The sequence below is a fragment of the Equus caballus genome, chromosome 10, assembly GCF_041296265.1.
Source record: "Equus caballus isolate H_3958 breed thoroughbred chromosome 10, TB-T2T, whole genome shotgun sequence".
Lineage (NCBI taxonomy): Eukaryota > Metazoa > Chordata > Mammalia > Perissodactyla > Equidae > Equus > Equus caballus.
The window spans coordinates 24,299,228-24,325,912 of NC_091693.1; the positions used below are offsets into that span (position 1 = coordinate 24,299,228).

Genomic DNA, 26,685 nt, shown 5'->3' on the forward strand with positions numbered 1-26,685 from the left:
ATATTTACATGTGTCTCTTGGCAATCTGAATATTTTCTGTAGAAAAAATGTTCATAACCTCTGTCCATTTTTTAATCAGGTTGTTCATTTTTTTGTTGTTGAATTATATTAATTCTTTACATATTTTGTAAATTATCCCCTTGTTGGATATATGATTTGAAAATATTTTCTCCCAGTTGGTGGGTTATCTTTTCATTTTTTTCATGGCTTCCTTTGCTTTGCAGAAGGTTTTTAGTCTGTTATAGCCCAATTTGTTTATTTCTTCTTTTGTTTCCTTGCCTGGGTAGACACAGCACTTGAAAAAGCACTGCCCAAAGTAATATCAAAGAGCGTACTGCCTATGGAATACTGTCTATGAAGTTTTATGGTTTCAAGTCTTACATTCAAGTCTTTAATCCATTTTGAGTTAATTTTTGTGTATGGTATAAGATAATGGGCTACTTTCATTCTTTTGCATGTGGCTGTCTAGTTTTCCCAACACTATTTATTGAAGAAACTTTCCTTTCTCTGTTGTATATTCTTGGCTCATTTTTCGAAGATTAGCTGTCCATATATGTGTGGGTTTATGTGTCACTGTCACTGCTGGGGACCCAGAGACTTTTATACAGCCCCCACTGCTGGTGGAGCTGTTATCTGGGGTGCTCCCACAGGGGGCTGGGTCTCCACTTCTGTTGTGTTTCCTGAACCTCTGGCCACTGGTCAATCTGTTACTACTTCAGATGTACATGTGCATAGATATCTATGTGTCCTGTTGTGCTGTGTAGTGAATCCTGTGTTTGTAAATGGATGTCTGATTGGTTGTGACTTGGGAGGGAAGGACAGAGGAAACAACTCACTTAGCCATGATGCTGAAGGGGGAGTCACAGCTTCTAACATTCTCCTGGAGTCTTGGCCTATGCCTTCATGTGAGGACCTGGGGACCTCTCTGTGTCCACACAGGTGACCTCTTACCTTGGACTCTTTGATGGTCCCAGGCACCAATGGCCACACAGCTTTGTTCTGTACTCTTTACTGTGGTTGCCTCTCTCTTGTGGAAACTTTTGTTTCTCTTTTTCTGCATTTGTCTGTGGCTGAGTATTTCAGAAATATTGTAAGTATCATTTCTCAGTGTTAGGAGCAGACAAGACCTCTAGGGGGGCACACCAATCATCCACTTGACTGTGGAGTCTGATCACATGACCACCTCCCCCCCCACCATGTCCCAAGCTATTCATTTCCGAGCCTGGCCTGGAAATTGATGTGCACCTTCTATGAACCCAGACCATTGACCCACACCACTTTAAGGAGTAAGATTCATGACATCGTGCTTCAGATGTGAAAAAAGCTCAGAGATGGGGCATTGGTGCTCATGGTTACATGGGCAGAGAGTGATGGAGGAACATTAAAATAAAAGTCAACATTGTTCCCAAATTCAGAGCACTGATGTGCTCATTGTCCCCTAAACCTGAAGATAGGACCACAGGATGAGGAGGAGAGCTCCGCCCATGGAAACAACGATCACTGAGAAGAGAGAAATGACTCATAAATCTGTTCCCAGAGAATTGGAGGTAGATGTTGCAAGGAAAAGAGAAGTCTCTGAGGGAGGCTGTGATAGAAAGAAAACCAACAGTCTGCGGCCAGCAGAGGAGGCTGTTTCCCTGTCTTAGATTACTGTATTTCTCCTTTATGCTCATTGCCACAGTGACCTTGAGCTGAACTGTACAGTGACATGGTGAATGTGTGTCTCCACTGATCTGAGCTCTGCAGTGCAGCAGGAACCTGCATCTTTGCTGAAGCATCTCCAGGGCCTGAAGAGTACTGTCCATGGTGAGGACCCCACAGGGATCTACTGATGGATGGACTGAGGACAAAGACTCCATGGAGGAGACTTTGCGAGGAATGGTCGTGCCATGGGTCCCCATCACTTGAAAGGGGCATCTCAGGAAGGCATCACATGTTTTTACTGTGAAGTCCTGTCCTTCAGTGATATAAGTCAAGATCAGGCACTGTGTGGGCTCAAAGGAGATCCCATTTCTATCTGAAATGTCTACATAGAACCTGGTACAACATCAGACCCAGCCCTGGAGAGGTGCCCTTCCTTTTCCTGTGGGGCTGGTGAATGACCTCATGACTTGAAGGACCCGTTTCCCAAGGGCCACACCCTGTGCATCTGTCAGTCCTACTAAGCAACTTTGTCTCCTCCATCTTCACAGTAGATCTAGAGTGAGGAGATGCGATGACCCCCACTCTCATGGCCCTGCTCTGCCTTGGTGAGATTTGAGTAGTGGGAGAAGAAGACCCAGCCTGGGAGGGAGCCTGCCACGCATCCATGTCCTGGTCTATCAGGAGACCACAGCATTCAGGAGGCTCATGGGGAGGAGGGTTATGCTCAGGCTTCAGGGGAAATATCTTTCACAGATAATTCTATTCCAGGGCTGAGTGTGAGCCTGAGGACACCAGTGCACACAGGTGAGTCTCTCTCCAGGTGTCCAAAGTCCCACCTCCGCAAAGGGGACAAGGAGCCATCCTCAGGCAGCTGGGGATGGAGAACAGCACTTCTGGGCTGAGGGATTGGGGACGTCTGGGAGGGTCCAGGGGCTGAGATGTGGGGAAGTGGGGGAGTGGAATGTCTTGTGACTCAGCTTCTGATTTCCTTCCAGGGACTCTCCCCAAACCCACAGTCTCTGCTGAGCCAGGCTCTGTGATCCCCTAGGGCAGGCCCATGACCATCTGGTGTCAGGGGACCCTGGAGGTCCAGGAAAACCATCTGGATAAAGAGGGAAGCTAAGAACCCTGGGACAGACAGAACCCACTGGATCCCAGGAACAAAGTCAAGTTCTCCATCCCACACATGACAGGGCACACTGCAGGGTGATTTCATTGTAAATATTAACAGCCTCATTATTGGGAGATGATTTTTCTCAACAACTCTGAGCTCTTGGGGCACATCCAAACTCTGTCCCAAAGTGACTCAGAGGCAAATTCAGAAAACAAAGGGAGACTGAAAGAATCTAATTAAAACAGAGGGAACCCATCTACAGCAGAGAAAGTGTTTATTAAGGGACTACATAAGAGTTATCTCATGAGAAATTGTAAGGAGGAATTATAAGAACACAGAGCCCAGGGAAAATCCTTGAGCTATATCAACTCCTCACCCATCCCCACTTTTCTATGACTTTCATAGTCAGCTGACACCATCAGAAAATAAGTCAGACTCCAAGAGTAGTAAGCAGGAAAAATTCTCAGTTATGCAGCTGGTACAGGAGGTCATTTCCTGTCAAAGGGAAGCAGGTGCCTGGGTGGACATCCAGGGATTCTGGGTGATTTTTGTCTGCCCTGACCTCTGTGGCCTTTCTGTCCACAATTCTTAGCCTCACATTCCAAGCATTAACAGTGGAGAATCTCATCCAGACGGTTGTGGCTGCCTTGATCCTGCCGGTCTTTGGGATTCTGCTATTTCAGGCTCTAGACAGACCGAGAAGACCACAAGATACAGCAAGGTGGTAAACATAAGAGAGACAATGCACTGTTCAGAGTGATAGGGCCTTGGAGATAAATCTTGTGTGTCCAGGAGCTTCTGAAAAACATCTGGGGCATATGCTGTGTGAAGTATCAGACAGTCATTGCAATATGGAGGAATCATTGTTCATGTGCAAGGACAACGTCTGGACTCTTCTGCCATTAAACTGTGGAACTTTACTTCTCAACCACTGTTGACTTATCTTGAGGTGCTCCTGTCTTCACTCCTTTCTGTGAAATTAGCATATATCCCACATGGAAGATATGGGACCACACCTCCTTACACATTCATGCTTTGGTGCGTTTTCGTGTAATACATTCTTCTTAATTTCTAATTACCACATAACTTGATTTCTGTGTTAAGGAGTCTCCATCTCTTCATGAAAAACACACAATCTATCTTAAATCAATAAATTGGCATAACAAAGATCTTGGCTGAAAGAAGAAATCTAAAATGATGCCCTAACAACCTCTCTGGGCTCCAGAAACCCTTTACTTTTCATCAGGTTGTACCTGTGTAATTTCTGTAGAAATATCATCACTTGGAATCAAGACATTGCTTTCTGAAGTGACAGCACAGTTCTTACCACTTTTGAAAAACCCACTGTTATAAACACTGATCAAGGCTTTTTTCAGTTTCTCTGGTGTATATTCTCCCTTCACAGCCAAATTTAAGGTGCCAAGGTGAAGTCCCTGATGTAGAGTTGGGAAGTGATGCACAGAATTGACTCTTACAAAACAGTCTAAGCCATTAGGACGCCTTGAATTCCACTCTGACAGCCTCCAAATGCTGTTAATTTTCCTTGCATTTTATCTGTAATGATCATTCATACTCCAACGCTGTGGCACAGTTTCAGTGAAATCACAAGACCAAAATTCCAGCACATTCGGGTGAGATGCAAAGTGAAAAATGGGAATATCAGTTTTAGGAAAGAGTAGTGAGCACATAGAATTCTGATTCAATTCACTTCTTGTAGGAACGCAAGGTACAGCCATCAATTCATAGAGTAGATTATACTTATCTACTTGAAGTAAGAGACACACAGCTCTTCTTCAAGTATATACCTTAGAGAAAAGGTATATGTAGATATGCATCAGGATCCATGCACAAGGACATTGACAAGAGAGTTATTCACATTAGTCAAATCTTTTTAAGACTACGTGAACCAAAAAACATAGAATTTGGTGTTCTATGTAGAAAATCAAATATATGCCATTGAAAATGAACAAACTAAAATTCAAAATGGCCGTGCATATCTATCTTCGAATATGATAATGAATAAATGTAAGAAGATTATAAAAACAATATCTTTAGTACTATCATGTTTACTTAATGTTAAAAAGGAAACAATGTATTATTTAGGAATGTATACCTAAGATAAACCCCATGAAGAAAGCAAAGAAAGAATTCCACCAAATACATGATGGTGGTTACAAATAAGATGAGGTTGGATAGTTTTGTTCAAGATGGAAACCATAGAATCTTCTGGAATACTGACAAAGTTCTTCTCAAGTTTCATTTGATGACTCATAAGTCTACTTGTCATTACTTGTAGATTACATTTCTACTCTACAGACTCTATTTTCCATACAAGTTAGTGAGGTGTGTGACAGCCACATCCTATACTAGTGACTAATTCCTAACAAAGTCTCTGTTGACTTGTTATAGCAAATACTTCACAAGTTGGACTTGTGTTTTCATCAAAACATGACCTCCACCTGCCTGATCACTGTCACCTGACTCTAGTCAGACAATGAGCCTCTTTCCAGGTGACAAACTGTGTCTCTGAACAAAGACTTTGGCCAATACTTAACCATATGCAACTAAGAATTTAAAGAAGGTTCATGTGAGTTCCTGAACCCATAATGGCCCAAGTCTCTGAATTGGGATGAATCCAATCAAAACGTGCTTGAGGATGATTTCAGAGATGAGGTTTAACTCCATCAGGTAGTGGTTTGAGGTCATATCCCTAGGGTTGGTTCCAAACTATACCATACTCCGAGTATTTGGCCTTTTCTTGGACCTACTCAGCAAGAACAAGATAGAAGTCATGGGAGAGAACCAGCTCCCCTTTCCTACAAAAAGACCTACGTCAGAGTTTCTCGTGTACCTTGTTCTGTGAATCTTGTTCTGTTCTGTCTGATTCTGTCTGCTTCCCTCATCTGCACTGAACCAGACAAGATGAGCTGGTGTAGTACCTGGATCTCCACATCCTCACCCTGTGTTTCCTGGAGTGGAAGTGGTTTGGACTGCAGGGAAATCAGCCCAGACCTGATTCTAGAAAAATTGGGTCCACATGGAGCTCAGCAGACATAATCACTTTCAAATGGGGTCCTTTATCTATCCACTTCCTTTTTCCTAGAATTCTCAACACTCCTGTTCACTTCAGCTGAGAGTCTTCCACATCTCTCAGATCTATCCTCTCACTTCACCTTCTTGAGGTTGACCTTCCATGATGCCCAGACTAGTTAGGATCCTCTATTGTCTAATATCCAATCTTCAAGGACTTATTCCACACAACATATGTCATAGTGTATAATTACATATAGGTTGTAATTAATTATTTGATGTCCATCACATCCCCAAGACCAGTATGAATCAAGAACAGGATCCACTTCAGTTAAGCACATATTTTTGTTTTCATGCTTGGCAAATTGTGTGAATATGTTGACATTTCTAGATAAATTTTGACTGATCAGAATGTTGAATGGATGGATTGTAAATGGAAAATTGAGAGAATGAGGTTCATTTCCCACACACACTGCAATCTGAAGTAAATCAAGCCTGCATCTTCCCTTGCTGCCTTCCTCTTTCATTTGTGCAAATTTGGTCCCTCTCTCAGTTCCAAGACCCAAGAATTCCCCATTTTCGACACCATTCAGCTGAGACATAAGAAAAAGTTGGCAGAACAAAATAATCCAAGCCAATAAAAAACAAAATGATGGAGGCAAGATTGGCTACACAGTCTGTGGGGCACAGTGCAAAATGAAAATTCAGGGCCTCATGTGCAAATTTCAAGATGGTGACAGCAGAACATTCACACAGTTTTGAGGCATATCCAGGCACACAGCTCACCACCCGTGAAGCCTGCCCTGCAAAGAGCAATGGGGAATCCAGTTATTGCACATTGTTGTGCTGATGAGCATTTTCTGAGAGCCTCTTGGGTGCCAGGACCGGGGAGGGGTACTGCACACACTCCTCTGCTGAATCTTCACCACATAACTATTAAGTGAGGCTCATCTCCTCCTTTGTAAAGAGGATTTCAGGGTCATGAATTAAGTTGCCTAAAATTCACTGATTCAAGGAAACTATCTATTTACAAATGAGCCTGTCTTCTATCTTCTGCCCATTCCAGCTCACTTCCTCCCAACTCAGTCCTACCCAGGCATTGCCTTGAATAGCTGGCAGGACCCTCACCCACAGCTTCACGGTCGGTCCTGGTTTCTGTCTCAGCCCCAGTCTCTGTAACTTTGATGAAGGCAGCTGTGTAAGGAGGTGCTGAACTCTGGGGATTGCGTGATCTGGATTCCATTCACAGATGGAAACTCACTGGAGATATGACCTTGAAGAACAGACACAATATTTCTAAGCCTTGATATTGTAGTCTTTAAAGCGGAGATGAAATTTGAGAGTTAGAAATCATTCCAAAAAATAACTCCACTGACAGGCCCTGAAATAACTGACACTTCACAAACAGTAGTCCCTTCCCTTAGGCCTTCTTTCTGGAAAGGAGAAAAAAGTAGGGCCCCTTGAAGAGAGGTTCTCATTTCTTCCAGGGCCCTCCCTGCACCAAGATTCCAAATTTTCCAGACATTTTTCCATGGCAATGATCCTGTGAACATCTATGCCTGGAGAAAGGGATACGTTGAGCTCCAGTATAACCAGGCACATTGAGATCCAAGAGCAAGACAGCAGTCCCCAATCACTCCATGTGCACAATGACTGCAGGCTTTGCAAATGCCCCCAACAGAAAGTGCCCCTGGAGGTAGAGATGACAGGCCAGGGGCCTCCATAGCCCACTCTTCTATTCTCTGCTTCTGTCCTCAGGCTGAACAGGGAACTGTGTCCTCACACAGATCCCATCTGTACCTGGACCACCCACAGTGCTTTAGGGACCAGACATGGATCATGGTGCTGCAGAGTCTCATGCTACCTTCATAGAAATATCTCTATGATGACGTTAAATATCCTTCAAATAATAAGGTGGCATGCAGTTTGTAAAGTTTTCAATGTAATAAATAATTTGATCCTCATATAAATCTCATGAGGAAATTACTAATTTAATTTACATTGCATGATTAGGAAGTCAAGGTTCAGAGATCCTGCAGCATGTTTAGAGTCACAGAGCGAAAGATCCCTGAATGAGACCAGGCTGCCAGACACCAGAGCGCAGTCTTGCAAACACTATACATTTCTCTATTCTATTAGTTTCCTAGGACTGTCATAACATTATTACAAACCAGGTAGATTAAAACAAATGGATTTTCTTACAATTCAAGAGACTAGAAGTCCACAATCAAGGTGTCCAATGTGCCCATTCTCACTATAGGGTCTCTAGGGAAAAATCCTTCCTTGTGTATTCTTAGCTCTTGTTGGCCCCAGACTCCCCTAGGCTTGTGGCAGCATGACTCCAATCTCTGCCTCCATCTTCACATGGCTGACATTTCCTTGTGTATCCTCTTCTTCAATGACTTTCTCCTTATGTGCCCACTCTCTGCTTCTGAAAAGGGCAGCAGAAATGCCAGATTAGGGCCCAGCCTAGTTAATTACAATCTTATCTTAACTTGATTACGTCTGCAAAGGCCCTATTTCCAAAAAAAGTCACATTCACAGACACTGGAACTGAGAATTTCAACATACCATTTTAGGTGATGCAATTCAACACATAACAACATCCAAAAGAAAGCATACCCAGGAATGAATTTATCAAAGGAAGCGCAACACTTATATATTGTATTATTGCTATTGTTGTTTTAATCTGCTGAAGGAAATATGAAAAGACCTAAATCAATGGAAAGACATTCCAGGATCTTGTCTTGGAAGATTTAACATTGTAAAGATGGCAGTACTCTCCAAGGCAATCTGTAGAATCCCTTTCACAATCCCTTTCAAAAGCACAAAGGCCATTTCTGCAGAAGTGAAAAATCCATTTCTCTAAGTGATGGTAAGTGCAAAAGACCCACAATAGCTAAAAAATCTTAGCAAAGAAGAAATAAGTTGGAGAACTCATGCTTCCGGCTTTCAAACTTACTACAAATCCCGAGTTATCAAAACAGTGTGGTGTTGGCATAAGGACAGACATAGAGCTGCATGAAATAAAATTGAAGGATGAGATATAAACCCATACATATGAGCTATTGACTTTTGACAAAGGTGTCAAGACCACTCAATGAGGAAAGAATAGTCTCTTCAACAAATTGTATGGAGAAAACTAGATATCCACATGCAAAAGAAGGAAGCTGGGACCTTACACATCATATGCAAAAATTATCTCAAAATTAATCAATGTAGAAGCTAAAATTATAATACTATTAGAGAAAAACACAGAGTCAATCTTCTCAACCTTGGACTTGACAGTAGTTCCTTAGAGAAGAATTAAAGGACAAGGAGCAGAGAAAAAAATAGACTAATTGAACATCGCTAAATTTTAAAATATTTATCAAGAGTGTGACAGACAACCTACAAAATTGCAAAATATATTTTCAAATCAAATATCTAATAAGAGTCTAGTATCCAATATCCAGGGCCTAGTATTTAGTACTCTTTATAAAAGCATAAATAATACTTTTAATCCAACAACCAAAAACAATGACCCAATTCAAAAATACTCCAATGGCTTGAATAGATATTTCTACAAAGAAGATGTAAAATGTACAGCAAGAATATGAAAGATGGTCAACTCATTAGCAATTAGGGGAATGCAAATAAAACTACAATGAGTTACTACTTCAAACCCATTAGATTGGACATAATTTGAAAAAGACAGCTAGTGTTGATGAGGATGAAGAGAAAGCTGAATCCACATACATTGCTGCTGGGAATTTGAAATGATTCAGCCGCTGTAGAAAGGAGTCTGGCAGTTCATTAAAACCTTAAACTCAAAATTACTATATTACCTAGAAGTACCCCTTCTAAGTTTAGGTTTCAATTATGCAAGTTTAATAAGTTACAGAGATTTGCCATACAGCTATGTGCTACGGATTATATTCCATGATCACGTGGCATTTCAGACAGGAATGCAAGGTTTGTTTAGCATTTGAAGATCAATCAGTGCAATTTACTATATCAGTAGACAAATAAGACACAAATATCTCATTAAAAAATGCTTGACATAATCCAACACCCTTTCATGAAATCACTCTTAGAAAATTCAGAAGAGAAGAGAATTTCATCAATGTAATAAGTAGCATTTAAAAAAACCAACAGCTAATGCCACACTTAATGGTGAAAGAGCAAATGCTTTTCTCTAAGATTGGGAACATGTCACAGATATTTCTTCTTATCACATCTATTCCATATTGTACTGGAGATTTAACCAATGCAATAAGATTAGAAAATGTAGTAAAAGGCAAATATGTTAAAAAGGAAGAAATAAAATTGTCTTTATTCTCAGCTTACATGATTATCTACACAAAAATCCTAGAGAATATGCAAAAAAACCAACATCAATCTATAAATGACTTTATTAATGTTGCAAGATACAAGGTAAATAGCTTTTAATTCAATTTCTATATACTAACAATAAACTAGTTGACATTGGCATCAAAATGTCATTTATAGTAACAGTAAAAATCATGAAATACTATGAAATATATTGAACAAAATATGTGAAGGTTCTGAACAGGAAACTACAAAACACCAATGAAAGAAATGACATATGACCTATTGCTGCATTCTATTTCCTAATATTTTGTTGAAGATTTTTGTATTTATGTTTATGATCGATGTTGTTCTGTAGTTTTCTCTTTCTTGTAATTTCTTCACCTAGCTTTGGTATCAGGATAATGCCAGTCTCATATAATAAGTTAAAAAGTGCTACTGCCTTTTCTGGAAGCTTTTTGTATAGAATTGGCATTATTTCTTTCTCAAATATTTGGTGGAAATCAACAGTGTACCCATCTGGGCCAGAGATTTCTCCATGGAAAGGTTTTTAAGTGTCAATTCCATTTATTTAATAGACATAGGGATTTTTACACAATACATTTATCCTTGAGTAAATTTTGGTCACTTGTTTCTTTCAAGGAATTTGTCTATTTTATCTAAGTTGTGAAATTTCTTGGCATAAATTTGTTTGTAATAATTCTTTATTATCCTTTTTAAAGTCTGCAGGATTGGTAGTGATGCCTCTCATCCTTTTTTTTTTTTTTTTTTTTTTTTTGAGGAAGATTAGCCCTGAGCTAACGTCTACTGCCAATCCTCCTCTTTTTGCTGAGGAAGATTGGCTCTGAGCTAACATCTGTTCCCATCTTCCTCTACTTTATGTGGGAGATCCACCACAGCATGGCTTGCCAAGCGGTGCCACGTCCGCACCCGGGATCCGAACCGGTGAACCCCGGGCCACCAAAGCAGAACGTGCAAACTTAACTGCTGTGCCACCGGGCTGACTCTCTCTTATTCTTGATACTGGTAATTTTTGTTCTGTCATTTTTCCTCTCCTTCTTGTCATCTTTCTTTACATCCTATGTGCTTTGATATGTAGTAATGTCATTGACACTTTTTTCAGCAATATTTGGCAAATTCAATTTTGTGTGATCCTATACCTCATAAATAATCAGGATTTTGTTTCCAAAGTACTTTTTTCTTAATGTCTTCTCATTCTTGACTGCTTTTTAAATTGCACTGGAATCAGGAAACATGGTATGTACAAAACCAGTTTGGAGAGAAAAAGACACTTTGTTGTCTAATAAGTAGTCAATATTTTTTGTTCAACACGTGCTTTAGAAATGAGCATTCCCACTTGTTGCAATATATATCACAGAAATATGTCCATAAAAGTTATGCATACTATATACACAATTGAAAGCTTTATCATATATGCACTTCAGGTGAAGATTTAATTCTCATTCAACTCTCATGGAAAATATGTGCCTACTTAATCTATCAGATATTATATATTATTCTGATAAATGTTTGTTCAAATCCTTCATTATATATCTATTTATGTTTTGTATGTTTCAAGGATATGTGATTAGTTGAGTGAAAGTTCATAACCGTTATCTCTTCTTAGTAGTTTATTTAAAAATATGAAATATCAATTCTTGATCTTTCAGAAGTATTTTTGTGTTTGTACCAAATGACCACAAATTTAGCAGCTTAACACAAATTTATTATCTTATGCTTCTGTAGTCAGAACTCCGAAAATGTCTCATCTGGCTAAAATCAAGGTGCTGACATGGCTGAATTCCTTTCTGGAGGCTCCAGCGAGGAGAATCCATTCCCTTACTCATTCAGATTATTGGCAGAATTGTACGTTCTTGCATATATACATATATGTACATATCAATTGATTACTAATTTTTCTATGTACTGTCAATTTATTTTGTTCACAGTAGCATCTCATTTTCTCCATTTTGGGTTTCTTATTCTTCTCACTGATTTATATCATTTAGTATTACTTTCAGAGAGAGTGTGCATGCAAAAACATCTACATCCTTGTATCTCTAAAAATGCCTGATTCATATTAATGTTCTCTCTCTATCATGGTACTTGGTAAAGGAGAAGATTCAACTTGTTAGAGTGAAAAAAATCTGGTATTTAAGAAATTTGCCCACCAATGCCCTCCTTATGCCTCACAGAAATGCAGCCTGACATGATGGGTTTAACGTGTGAGACTTGAGTCCCAATATGTCAGATATTCCTCCAGTCTCTTTATGTTTAAGGATTCAACCACTACTGAGAGTTCACCTTTGCCCCTTAATAAGAACTAGGCTCAGGATAGAACTCTGTACTCACAATTAATACCTTGAAGGTATTTCTCCAGTATTTTCTGTCACTTGTTTTTGTTCTTGAGAAGTCCAGTCCCAATGAGCTTGTGAGGCATTTGCATTTTCTCCAGTAGTTTTAGAATTATTTTTTTTAGCTTATTCTCAATGTTCTCTGCCAGAGTAAAGATGTGATTTTCATTTACAAATTCATGCACTTTAAATCCATGTTCTTTCTTCATTTCTGTAAAAATTTCAACCACTCTCTCTTCAAGTTTCCCTGATACCATTTTCACTTCTTTCATCCTGAAACTGTGATAGATGTCTGTTTACTCTTCTCATTCTGCTTTCTGTGAATATTTGTTATCTGTCCTATTTTTCCATTTCTGGTGTCACTGTGATACATTATAGAAACTTTAATCAGTATTTTGTTCCAGTGATGTCAGCAAGATGGTGGAATAGGAAGTCCCAGCCCTCTGTTCCCCAACAGAAGCACTGGTAAAACAATATTTTGGCCAAAACACCTTTATGAGAACTCCAGAATGGAGTTAAGAAGTTGCAACACCTCAGACTAGCATAAAACCAAGAAGAACCAATTTACAAATGGATAAAAAGAGCAGTTTCACTTTTCCCATGTCACCCCTCCCCCAAGCCTCTGAGAGATCAGCTCAGCCCAGGATTCCTCCCTCAGAGAAAAAAGTGTGCAAAGCTGCATCTGAGGGCACTGCCCCAGAGACCTAGGGATGTCTCACCTCAGAGCACAAGATGACAGGTGCACCTGGGGCAGCCAAGAAAGAAGAAATGGGCTCTCAGAAATGGCACAGCCTTGAGACTACTCCTCCAAGAGGGTGGGAGAGGAGCGGAGTGTGCATTTCCACAGAAAACATTTTAAGAGGCTCCCAGAAGCTGTAACTGGGCTGATTGGCGGTCTTCTTCTGCCATAAACAGACCATAAGGACTGGAAGAGGTGCCTGCTTCTTCCAGTGCACAGACACCAAAGCAAAGCTACAAGAAACATGGAGAATCAGGAACATATTACACTACCAAAGGAAAGAAAAAGAAATCTCCATTAACTGATGATATATATATCATATATATATAACATCTATTATATATATATATATATGTGTGTGTGTGTGTGTGTGTGTGTGTGTGTGTGTGTGTGTGTGTGTGTATGTATGTATATAATGGAGATCAATGGGTTGCCTGACAAGTTATTCAATATAGTTGTCCTTATTTTAGGTGAACTAATCTTGCAGAAGGGTACTAAGAGTACACAATCATGAAAGAATAGGCTCCTCAATAAATAGTATTGAGAAAAACAGATACCCACATGCAGAGAAATGAAATTGGAACCCCAGCTCACAACACAGGTGAAAACCAACTCAAAATGGATTAAAGTCTTCTCAACTTAAAAAGCAAATCTCCCTGTTATTTTAGCCTCAGGATAAGTTTATTCGGGAAAAGTCAAAAGAATTGCAGTCCAGGTTGTGCATGCTATGGTGAGCCATAGGAAAATTCAGCAAACGAAGGAGGGGAGCTGCCTTTATAAAGGAAAAACGGGGAGTAGGGAGAGGCTGTTCTAGATGAAAATCCATTGGAAAAATGAAACAGTTGAGGGCGGCAATAGCTTTTCATTGGCTGTTCTGTGGAGTTTTTCACTGGCCAGGAGAGAAAAATCTCCCTTCGATAGTAAAATAGTTTTACTTCCTGTGGAAGATGCAGGCTTCCTCTCTTCCGTTTTTGGTATAATTGACAATGCATGATAGGGAATGAGAGCTCCACCTACAGGCCTTCCAGACTCCAGATTGGTTAATATTTGTTTCATTAATTTCCACAGGCATGAACTTAAGACCTGAAACTATAAAACTACCAGAAGAAAACATAGGTGAAAAGCTTCTGACATCTATTTGGACAATGATTTTTTTGGGGGGATATAACACTGAAAGCACAGGCAAGAAAACCAAAAATAGACAAATGGGATTGCATCAAACTAAAAAGCCTCTGCACAGTGAAGGAAACCATTAACAACATGGAAAGGCAATTTGCAGAATGGGAGAAAATATTTCCAAACCATATATCTGATAAGGAGTTAGTTTTCAAACTATATCAGGAACTCGTATAACTCAATGCAATAATAATAATAATAATAATAATAATAATAACCCAATTTAAAAATGGCCAAAGGATCTGAATAGGAATTTCTCAAAAGAAGACATCCAAATGGCCAATCAGTATATGAAAAGGTGCTCAACCTCATTAATCATCAGGAAAATGCTGAGCAAAACCACAATATCTCCTCACACCTGTTACAATAGCAACTACCAAAAACAAAAGAGACAACAAGTGCTGGCAAAAATGAGGATGGAAAGTTGTGTACTGTTGGTGGGAAGGCAAATTGGTGCAGACATTTTGGAAAACAGTATGAAGGTTCCTCAAGAAATTAAAAACAGAACCACCGTATGATCCAGAAATCCTGCTTGCGAGTATATTTCCTAACTAATGAAATTAGGATATCAGAGAGATATCTGCACTCCTATGTTCATTGTAGCATTATTGATAATAGCCAAGATATCGAAATAACCTAAATGCCCATCAACGGATGAATGGATAAAGAAGATGAGGTGTATATATACAATGGAATACTACTATTCATTCTTTAAATAGAAAGAAATTCTGCCATTTGTGACAACATGGATGAACCTGGAGAACATTATGCTAAGTGAAATAAGCAAGATAAAGACAAATAAAACATAGTTTCATTTACACGTGGAGTCTAAAATAGTCAAACTCATAGAACCAGAGTGGAATGGTGGTTGCCAGGGGCTGGTGAAAGGGAGAGATGGGGAGATGTTGGCCAAGAGGTGCAAAGTTTCAGTTACGAAGATGAATGAGTGGTGGAGATCTAAGGTACACTCATGGGACTACAGTTAACAATACTCTTCTGTGTACTTGAAATTTGCTTGGAGGGTAGATCTTAGGTTTTCTCACCACACATGCAAAAAACGGTAACTCTGTGAGGTGATGGATGTGGAAGTTAGCTTGATTATGCTGATTATTTCACAATCCATACACATATCAAAACATCATGTTGTACACCTTCAATATAAACAATTTTTATTTGTCAACTATACCTTAATAGAGATGAAAAAAATTGTTTCATGTAATAGATGTGTGCATGTGTGCAACTGTGTGTCCATGAGCGTGTGTGTGTGTGTTTGTAGAATTTTCCTTTACTCGTCATTCCTTTAGTCACCCTTGCATCTCACTTTTTCCATTTTGGGCTCATTGCTTGCCTAACTCAACTGCATCACTTAGTATTCTTTTGGCTCAGTGGGAAAATAGTAAAATATCTAAGAACTTGAAGATCCAGAAATGCCTTCTTTCACTCTCGTTCTCTTTATCAAGTTACTTGGAAACATTTTCTTATTTCAAATAAAGTGTAGGGTTCAAAGTGCTAGGAGACAAAAATCCATCAAGGATCCATCCCCCTAAAGCTCTTCTTGTCTCTCATGAAAACATGGCCCCACGTGGTGGGTTTAACCTGTGAGATTCAGGTCGGAGTCTCCTGCTTGGGGACTTGCCCCTGCTGACTGTTTCTCCTTTGTCCCTTAAAAATAATTTGGCTCCATATACAATTCTCCACAGACTCCTAATTCCTGGAAAGTATTTCTCCAATCTCTTCTGGCATCTCTTTTTCTATGGGGGAAGTCTGGTCCCAAGAGCTTGTCATTCTATTGATGGTTATTTGCATTTTCTTTAGGAAATAATTTTAGGACTTTTCATAGGGCTCCAGGACAGTCCTCCTCAAATTTTTCTTTTGAGTTGAAATTCACGTAAAAGAAAATTGACCATTTTAAAGTGTACAATTCAGTGTAAGATATATATATATATTTAAATCTACCTTCACTTTCTTCATTTACCTAAAGGGTCAAGACAAAAATGTCATTTTTAATTATATGCCTCCTAGCACTTAGTCTTTCCTCATCTCTGTAAAAAGTTCAATTCTTTATCTCTTGAGCTCTTGCTAGACATCATTTCCCTTCTTTCCCCTGACACTTACAAAAATTATGACATTGGTCCTCCTCATTCTGTTACCCTTGAATCTTAAATTTCCATGTCTTGTCTCTCTGCATGGCATTCTGTAAAATTCCCTCATTATTACATTCCATTTTCATAATTGGCCTTAAGCTGCCTTGTCCATGAGGGATGAATTTTTTTAATGTCTTAATTCTACTGGATTTCTCATCTCTAAAATTTCTTACTCATTAAAATAGTTTCTTATTCTATGAAAACGATCCGTGTTATTGCATCAAAAATTCAATTTCTCCCTTTATGTTACAGATATTTAAACTCACAATTTAAAATTACTCTCCTATTTTCCTATTGACCCTATTTCTTGCATATGACAATCCCATTAATCAGTAGCTTGTTTCTCACAGCATGTTCATCATGATTAGGACAACCCGACTGTCCATTCTTCTTAGAAGGCTCTGCTCCCACACACCTGATCTTCCAGAGAGGGTTTTCCCAGGGCTGTCCTGGATTCAGGTTGGCAATGGGGAACTGTTGAAGCTGCTCCTGCCCCATGGCATCCAGTCTCTCAAACTTAGCACCTGCTCAGGGTTGTGCCTGGCAGGGATGGCCCAATGGGAGCCTCACATTCACATGTGGGCCAGATGCCTAGGACTGAAAATACTGGATTCAATCTGTTTCAGGCCACACAGTGGAGATTGCTCAGTGCTGACCACGGGCTCTGGGCAGTGGGAAGATATTTCAGTGCCCACCTAGAAACATAGAGAAGGGGGAGCCACAGCTTCCAACCTTCACCTGGAGCCCTGACCCTTCCCTTCTTGTGAGAACCTGGGATCACTTTCTGCGTCCACACAGATGACCTCCCCACCAGGACTCCTTGATGGTCTCAGGCACCAGTGGCCATTCAGCTTTCTTCTCTATGCTTTGCTATGGTTCCCTCTCCATCTTTGGAACTTTGTTTATCTTTTTTGCATTTGTGAGTGGCTACGTATTTCAGAAATATTGTAATTTACATTTATCAGCGTTAAGAGCAGAAGAGAGATCTTGGGTGGGAACAGCAATCATCCACTTGACTGTGGAGTCTGAATCCATGATTCCTTCCTGGTCCAACCCAGCCATGTCTTAACCTGGCCTTGAAATTGATTTATCCCTCTCATGAACCCAACACCACTGGCCAAAAAACACTCTGAGGAGTGGAGTTCATGACAATATGCTGCCAATGAGGATACCAAGGCTCAGAGACTGGACATTAAAGCTCAACATCAAATGGGCTGTGCATGTTGGAGAAATATTTAAATAAAAATCATCTCTGTCCCAAAATCGGAGCACTGACCCACTCATTGATCCCTGAAGCTGAAGACAGGACTACAGGATGAGGAGGCGATATTGCCCAAGGAAACAAGGGGTTTGAGGAGGTAAGAATGATTCAGAGGTTTGTTTCCAGGAAGATGGGGCTGGATGTTGTTGCAAAAAAAATAAAAGTCTGTGAATTGGGCTGTGATAGAACGAAAGCCCACACTCTTGGGCCATGAGAGGAGTGATGTTTCCTTCCCTTATTTCACTGTATTTCTCCTTTGTGCTCATTCTCACAATGACCTTGACCATAACTGTACAATTAGACATTGAGCGTGTGTCTCTGCTGATCTGAGCTCTGCAGGCAGCAAGAACCTGCATCTTCCATGCAGCATCTGGGCCTGGATGATCAGTGTCCATGGTGAGGACCCCACAGGGATATTCTGATGTGTGGGCTGAGGATGAAGGATACCTCATGGGGGAGGATCTGAAAAGGAATGATGGACCCTGGGTCACCTTTACCTGGAAGGGGCATTTCAGGAAGACACTGGGTGTGTCTGCTGTGAAGTCTTGTCCCTTGGTAAGATGAGTCCAGATCAGGCGGACAATGTAGATCAGGGGAGACACCATTTCTATTTAAAATGTCTCCAGAGAGCCTGGTACAACATCAGCCCCAGGCCTTGGGAGGGGCACTTCCTCTTCTTGTGGGGCTGCTGACATGACAACCCCATGACTGGGAGGACCAGTCTCTGAGTGTTCACAACTCGTGCATCTGTCTTTCCTTCCGGGTACCCTGGTCTCCTCTGCCAGCATACCAGAGGAACCCAGAGGAGACACCATGACTTCTGCCCTCATAGCTCTCTTCTGCATTGGTGAGATTTGAGGAGGAGGAAGGGAAGCCCCAGTCTTAGAGGGACCCACCCCACAGCCAGGACCTGGTCTGTCAGGGGACCTCAGGACTCAGGAGGCTCATGGGGAGGAGGTGTTCTGCTCAGCTTCAGGGGCAAATCTCTCACAGGGAACTCTCTTCCAGGGTTGAGTGTGGGACTGAGGACCCCAGTGCAGGCAGGTGAGTCTGTTCCCTGGTGTCCCAGATCCCAGGTCCTCACTGGAGACAAGAGACAACTTCCAGGAGCTGGGGAGGGAGAACAGCACTTCTGGGCTGAGAGATGGGGACTGTCTGGGATGGTCTTGTGGGAACTGGGGAACTCAGGGTGGCGTGGGGAATGTGTTGTGACCCAGCTTCTGACTTCCTTCCAGGGACCCTCCACAAACCCACCATCTGGGCTGAGCCAGGCTCTGTGATACCCAGGGGGAAGCCCGTGACCATCTGGTGTCAGGGGACCTTGGAAGCCCGGGAGTATCTACTGTATAGAGAGGGAGTCTCAGTGCTCTGGGACAGACAGCAACCACTAGAGCTGAAGGAAAAGGTCAGGCTCTCCATCCCATACATGGCAGAGCAATATGCAGGGAGATATGTCTGTTACTATATCAGCCCCACTGGCTGGTCAGAGCATAGTGATAACCTGGAGCTGGTGGTGACAGGTAAGAGGACGCTCAGGGGTCCCAGCCCTAGGGTCTACCCTCAGGATGGGGGTCTGGTCTCAGGGATGTGTCCCCTATCTCAGACCAGCTGTGGGGGATAGGAGGGAGTTGTGAGCCCCATTTAACACGCTGCCTCCTCCTCTCCTAGGAATCTACAGCAAACCCACCCTCTCAGCCCTGCCGAGCCCTGTGGTGACCTCAGGAGCGAAAGTGGCCCTACAGTGTGGCTCATGGCTGGGATTTGACAGGTTCATTCTGACTAAGGAAGGAGAACACAAACCCTCCTGGACCCTGGACTCACAGCCAAAGCCCAATGGGCAATCCCATGCTCTGTTTCCTGTGGGCTTTGTCACCCCAAGCCACAGGTGGACATTCAGGTGCTATGGCTGTGACAGGAACAAACCCCAGGTGTGCTCACGCCCCAGTGACCCCCTGGAGTTCCTGGTTCCAGGTGAGGACGTCCTACCCTTGCCCAATCCATATTTTAAGGCAACAGACAGGGGTCTATACTCCAAGGATAGCCCCAGATGAGAGGGTGGGGTGAGGGCAGCAGGGGTGTCACCTGGAGCAGAGACACACAAGGTGAGAGATAGTGAGGCCTGAGGTCCAGGATGGAAAAGGGGGTTTATGGGAGGAATCAGCCCTGACAATCTACATGAGGTTTTTCTCTCAGGTGTGTCTGGGAAGCCCTCCCTCCTGAGCCAGCAGGGCCCTATCGTGACCTCTGGACAGAACTTGACCCTCCAGTGTCTCTCTGATGTCAGCTATGACAGATTTGCTCTGTCCAAGGAGGGGGGACATGACCTTCCCCAGCACCTTAGCCAACAGTCCCAGAATGGACGCTCTCAGGCTGGTTTTCCCCTGGGCCCTGTGAGCTGGTCCCATGGGGGCCAGTACAGATGCTATGGTGGACACAAGCTCTCCTCCAAGTGGTCAGCCGCCAGCGACCCCCTGGACATCCTGGTGGCAGGTGAGGAGCCAGTGGATTCCATCAGGGACCCAGACTCTGCACAGACTCTTCCAGGGGGAAAGCTCCAGTTGGTGATGCTGGAAAGAAGGATGTGGGGTTCCCAGAGAGTGATGGAGACAGAGAGATGGGATGGGTAGGGAAAGACTAAGAAAAAAAACAGACAGAGATGATGAGAGTCCTCAAAGGAAGGCCTGGGGACTTAGTTCATAACAAAGTGCAGCCCTTCACCGACACTTAATCTCTCTAGGAGAACTGCTTGACAAACCATCCCTCTCGATGCAACCAGGCCCCACAGTGGCCTCAGGAGAGAACGTGACCCTGCTGTGTCAGACATGGAGCCCGAGGGACACTTTCCTTCTGTCCAAGGAGGGGGCAATGGATCCCCCACTGCGTCTTAGATCAAAGTACCAAGCTCAGCAGTACCAGGCCCGATTCTCCATGAGTCCTGTGACCTCAGCCCACGGGGGGACCTACAGGTGTTATAGCTCATACAGCACTGCTGGCCACCTGTTGTCACACCCCAGTGATCCCCTGGAACTCGTGGTCTCAGGTGAGGGGCCCTGACCTTGTCCTTTCTGAGTCACTCAGCTCAAGGCCCTGTCCCCAGAAAGCTTTGGACTGGGATGGGAGTGAGGGGGCTCTGAGGAAGGGGCGCCCAGAGAGGGATCTGCCCTTCAGAGTGTAGTAGGGAAAGAAGGCTCTCTCATGCCAGCCCGTTCCCACATCCTCATCTCCAGAATCCTCCAGGTGGGCAGAGGGAGAGACCCGGGGACCACAGGGCAGATGCAAGAGAAGAGTGTGGACAGAGACAGGGTCTCTGGAGAACCTGCACACCCTCATGTCCTCTTGTCCTTTCTCACAGGACCCTCTGGGGACCAAAACCCCCCAGTCACAGGGCTCAACTTAACATCTGGTGAGTCACAGGGGCCTCTGTCCAGAGAGTTCACAGTTTCTCCAGGCTTGTCTTGAGACTCAGCTGACCTGACTCCTAGTTCCTCTCTCAGCACAGCTTGTCTGCAGGGGGCTGGGAGTCAGGCAGAGATGGGGGATCCACCGGGCTCCAGGGCTGTTAGGCTGGGTGGATGGTGAGTGGGGCAGTCACGGCAGAGGGAGATGTTGGGGTCCAGCCTGGGGGAGGGGCATCCTGGCTGAAGTGGGGAGAAGAAGCCCCCCTCACCTCCATCCTGATCCACAGGAGGCCCTGAGGATTTACTTTTCCCAGTGGAGTCAGGTGTGCAGTGAAATTGTATGGGTAGGAGAGGGGCAGGACAAGGGTCTGGGGCATTCAGGCCCTTTCCCTTCACCTCAGGGTGCTCAGATGGAATGGAAAGTACAAGGTCTGGAATCAGCACCTTTGAATTCTGGTCCTAGCTCTGCCACTTCAGGCTGGGTTTTCCAAGATGTTTGATTTACCTCTTGGTGCCACAGTTTCCTCATCTGTGAAATGAGTGGGTGGGAGTGGAAGCCCTATGTTGTGGTTGATTGTTGGGAGTTAGAGGAGATGAATGCACAAACCCCAGCACACGCCTGGCACACAGTAGGCACTCAATTAAATAGCATCAGTCACTCATTCTTGACATCACTGGTGCCCAAGATCTCAAGTGGTACCTGAAGGCTGTGATCGGGATCTCCGTGGCCTTCATCCTGCTGCTACTCTCCCTCCTCCTCTTCCTCCTCCTTCAACGCCAGCGTCAGGGCAAACTCAGGACATCAGGTGAGTAGGGAACAGGGTGACCTGGGTCAAAGGAGCAGGTGGGCTTAGGGCACTAGCCAGAGGGAAACCAAATAAACGGGAAAGTCAGCCTAGAAAAAGACTTTTCTAGAATCTCAAATCACAAAATACTATAGAAACACTTGATACAGCACACATACACATTTAAGATACTCTTCCACCTTTTCAATTTCATGAAACATTGAAACATACAGACAAGTATGTGTCAAGGTTTCCTTCTTTCCTCTTGAATCACATGTGGAGGGCGGGTGGTCATCACCTCCCAGGGCTGAGACTCTGTCCGTCTTGACCCAGCCCAGAGACAGGCTGATCTCCAGCTTCCTTCAGGGGCTGCAGACCCAGATCCCAAGGACAGAGGCCTGCAGATCAGGTAATTCCTGCCCTGAAGACCGCAGACTCCCACCCCGCCCTCAGCCCCCTCTCTGCCCCTAACACTCCCGTCTCCTCCCCCAGCTCCAGCCCAGCTGCTGATGCCCAGGAAGAGGCCCTCTGTGAGAGGAAGAGGAGGGATCTCCCTGGGGGTGGGGACAGAGATTTCAGTGGGCCATGGGGAGATAGGCTGGGAGGGTCTGGGGATTCGGGGTGAGAAAGACTGAATTCTGAGTGACTCGGGCCATCTCCACACCCCTGGACCTCAGTGGCCCATCTGGGAGCAGAGGGGCCTGCAGCCCTGAGAGACCTCAGGGAATCCTGACAAGAGACACACCCCTTGTTCTGCCCCAGCAGATGCTGCCGTGAAGGACACACAGCCTGAGGAGGGAGTGGAGCTTCACCATCAGGTGAGACCCCTGCCCTGTCCAGGCCACCAGGTAGCTTCCTGTTGCCAAACTTAATCCATGGGACACCTTGCTGTCCTCACGTCACCCGGCTCTCAGCAGCGTCCCACACTGACCTCTCCTCTCGGGCACCTGGGTTGTCCTGCTGTGACTTCACTCCTCCTGGTTTCTATGACCTCGTGACCCCTCCTACATGGTCTCCTTTCTTGATTCCTCATCCTCTGTCTGGCCTTCTGGTTGTTGGACTCACCCCCAGGTCCCAAGAGGATGCATGAATTAGTGAGTCACCCACAAGTCCCCTAGGTTCCCCTTCTTTCATTCACCCAACCGTGTGCACAGGGAGCTCACTGTTTACCTGGCTCCATTCAGGTGCTGCATCTACAACAGTGAGAAAAACTTTCTCCACAATCCTTGAGCTCACCTCGTGGGTGAGAGACGACATGAAAATATGTGGGCATGGTCCTAGAGTGCACAATGATGTTAAGGAAAATAAGTAAGGAAAGGGGATAGAATGCTTGGAGGGGTAGAAGGAACAGCAGGTTCAAGGGTCCTGATACAGCAACATGCTTTTTCAGGAAGATGGCCTGCGTGACTGGAGCCAAATAAGTGAGAAATAGCATGTTAGGATAAGAATCAGGACATCTGGATGCTATAGGAAGCATCCAGATGTGCAAAGCTTAGGAAGTCCCTGAAGATTCCATCAGGAAAGTGATCTCACTCTGGCAGCAGTGTAGACAATTGATTGAAGGACGTCAGTTGAGAGATCTAGGAGACAGTGTTTCTAGCCCACTCTCTCCCTCCAGCAGGATCCCAAGGATGAAGATGCCCAGGGAGTGATGGATGTCCAAGTGAGCCACTCAAGATCAAGGTGGGGAGTGGCCATCTCTCCTTTCCCCCTATCAGGGAAGTCACTGGACATGAAAGATAGACAGGACGAAGACGACAGACAGAGGGACAGACAGGTGGGTCCCATCCTTTCCTGGACCCCAGGCTTCCCCCACACCAGCCACATACCTATACCCTCCTCTCCCCCTGCTCCAGGCTGCTGCATCTGAAGCCCCCCAGGATGTGACCTACGTCCAACTGAACCACTTGACCCTCAGACAAGAGATGACACCCCTTTCCTCCCAGTCAGAGAAGGCCCCAGCAGAGCCCAGTCTGTACGCTGCTCTGGCCATCCACTAGCCCATGAAGGACCTGGACCCCACATTCCAGGGAGGCAGACTGCAGAGACCCCAGAAGGCACAAGATCTGTCCCCAGTGGACACTCAGCTAATGACCCCCTGCCAGCCTGGGCTCCTAACATGGACCACCAGGAGCTTCTGGGACTCTTTGGGACTCACCTGATTCTGCTGTCATGATAACTGATATCCTTGCATTTGGGGAACAAAGCAGCAGACTTCTCATTAATCCATGAGAGAAACGAGAAATCCAAAACAGAAATGAGACCCTGTTTTAAATTGAATGATTATGTAAATATTTCACATTAAACCTACAAAATGGGAAAATTAAGAATCACAGATGAATATTAGAAAAGGATTAAAAAATCAATGAACTAAGCTATCACACCAAGACTTTAGAAAAAGAATAGCAAATTATTCCCAATGAAGGTAGAAAGAGGGAAATAATAGAGACAGCATTAGCTACTAAAGAGGGAAAATTAAAAAATAGAGAAAAATCAATAAAGCCAAGAAACCTCATCTTTGAAAACATTAATCACACTTATAAATCCTAGTCACAGCACTCAAGGACAAAAGAGAGAAGACACACATTACATCATCAGGATAGCATTACAGATCCTACAGACGTTCAGTAGATAACAGATAATTATGATCAATTTTATGTCATTGTATTAGAAAATGCAGAAGAAATGGACAAAATGCTCAAAAATACAATTTACCAAAATGATGGACATAAAAGTAAGTAGAAAATCCGAATTATCTTATATATTAAATATGTTGAATCTCTAATTAAAATTTTCCCAAAAAGTGAACTCTGAGTCTGGAAAGCTTCACTGGTGAATGCTTCTGAACACTTATGCACTTATGAAATACACACATACACACACCTGGATACACACACAAACACACATGGACACACATACATATATACACATAACAAACTTAAACTTCTTTCAAAAATAGTGAAGGAAGCAATATTTATCACAACACATTTTATCAGGTGAGAAAAAAAGCTGATATGAAAACCTGACAAGGAAACTGCAAAATGGGAAAATCCCCGGAGGCTCTCTCACAGCATCTTAGCTGTAGATTCCTAAACAAAATATTCTCAAACAACACTAAGTGATATATAAAATGGACGATATATCATGACCATGCTGGTATGTTTTTTTCAGAAATTCATGATTCGTTTCATATTCAAATCATTTAGCACAACCAGAGGCATTCACAATTAGAATAAACAACTATATACTGGGCAGCTTTGGGAAGAAGAAGAAGGAAAAAAAAAAAAAGATTGACAACAGATGTTAGCTCAGGTGCCAATTTTTTTAAAAAAAAACAAATCAATCAATACATTTCAAACATAAAATGATTAATATAAAAATGATAATAGCATCAGATTCAAAACTTCTGATAAAATACCTCACCATTTATAATGGAAAAAACCTCCTCGTCAGCAAAAGGGAATTTCCTATCATTTATTGAAACATCTTTAAAAATCTACAATAGGAATAATTTTTGCAGGTAAAATCTTGAAATCTTTCCACTTGCGATTGAGAATGAGACAAGAATATTCACTATGGCCTCTTCTATTCAGCACAACTGTAAGAATCAACCAAATAAATAAAGCAAAGAAAAACCATGATATCCACTGAACAGATGGAATTAAAGCATATTACTCATGGATTACAAAATTTCGTACATGGAGAATCCAAAATAATATGAACATCCATTAATTAATTTGAAGAGGATTGATCCAATGTCACTGGATACATCATCAATATATAAAAAAAATCAGCAGCATTTCAGACATCCAGTTTTGGACCAGGAGGAAGTAGCAGTATGTCTCCCTAACCACCCATAAGGCACAATAAAACTCCTGGACCTCGTATATACAAGGAACATGAGAACACTCCAAACAGTGGAGAAAAGACAGCAGATGGGCTAAGACTGTTAGGACCCCAGGAGTGACAGAGCGGGTGTCAAGGGAGCCACATGGGGGACCTGGACTGTAGCCTCCACCTGACAATAATGAGCCAGTAAGAGCGAGACAAGAGGATCAGAGTCAGCAGTAGGAAATGCGATGACAGAGTCAAGAGGTTGCAGTGATGGAAGGAAGGGCTCAGGAGCCAAGCACTACAGGCAGTCTCTGCAAGATGGAAAAGGCCAGGAAACTGATTCTCATGGCAGATCCCCCAAAATCAACCACCCCTGCTGATACCCCAACTTTGCCCAGTGACTGATTTTTTTGATTCATCCTCAAGAACAGTAAGATGATAAATTTGTGTTGTTTAAATCCACTAAGTTTGTGATAACTTGTTACAGCAGCAATGGGAAACTTAGGCAGCCACTTAAGCTCTTTTAATTAATGTTTGCATAATATATTTATCCCTTCACTTTTAAACCATGTACATCGTTGTATTAAAGTGAACCTCTGGCAGACTGAATAGAGTTGGTCATACTTGTTGTTATTCCAACCCTACAATCTCTGCCATTTAATTGCACTTGCACCGTTTATATTTAATGTAATTATTGAAGGTTCTTTTTTGGGTTTACCATTGTATTGTTTCTTTTCTGCTTGTTCCCTCTATTGTTTGTTCTTCAGTTTTCCCTTTCCTGCCTCTTTTGGCTTTTTGGAATACTTTTTAGTATTCCATTTTAATTTATCTATCGGTTGTCTAACTGAAACTCTTTGCATGTTGTTTCTTCAGTGGCTGTTGCAGGTATTATAAT

At 42.9% G+C, this 26,685-nt stretch overlaps 1 protein-coding gene across 14 annotated transcripts; it reads left to right on the forward strand.

The window, feature by feature from the left end:
• The first annotated feature begins 18,503 nt into the window (after positions 1-18,503).
• Positions 18,504-26,399, forward strand: LOC100054321 (leukocyte immunoglobulin-like receptor subfamily B member 3). 14 transcript variants are annotated; one of them, XM_023650415.2, is made up of 13 exons: positions 18,508-18,620; positions 18,782-18,817; positions 19,009-19,293; positions 19,442-19,744; positions 19,967-20,263; positions 20,511-20,813; positions 21,126-21,176; positions 21,858-21,977; positions 22,290-22,365; positions 22,449-22,516; positions 22,722-22,774; positions 23,575-23,733; positions 23,813-24,764. In XM_023650415.2, the coding sequence occupies exons 1-13, from the start codon at positions 18,587-18,589 to the stop codon at positions 23,954-23,956; spliced, it is 1,929 nt and encodes a 642-aa protein (XP_023506183.1). In that variant the 5' UTR covers positions 18,508-18,586; the 3' UTR covers positions 23,957-24,764. The 14 variants fall into 14 exon arrangements, 12 of the variants coding, with proteins under 12 accessions (XP_070079440.1, XP_070079444.1, XP_070079441.1 ...); XM_070223333.1 differs by having other exon boundaries at positions 23,578-23,733; XM_070223335.1 differs by having other exon boundaries at positions 22,449-22,486; positions 23,578-23,733.
• The last annotated feature ends 286 nt before the right edge of the window (positions 26,400-26,685 follow it).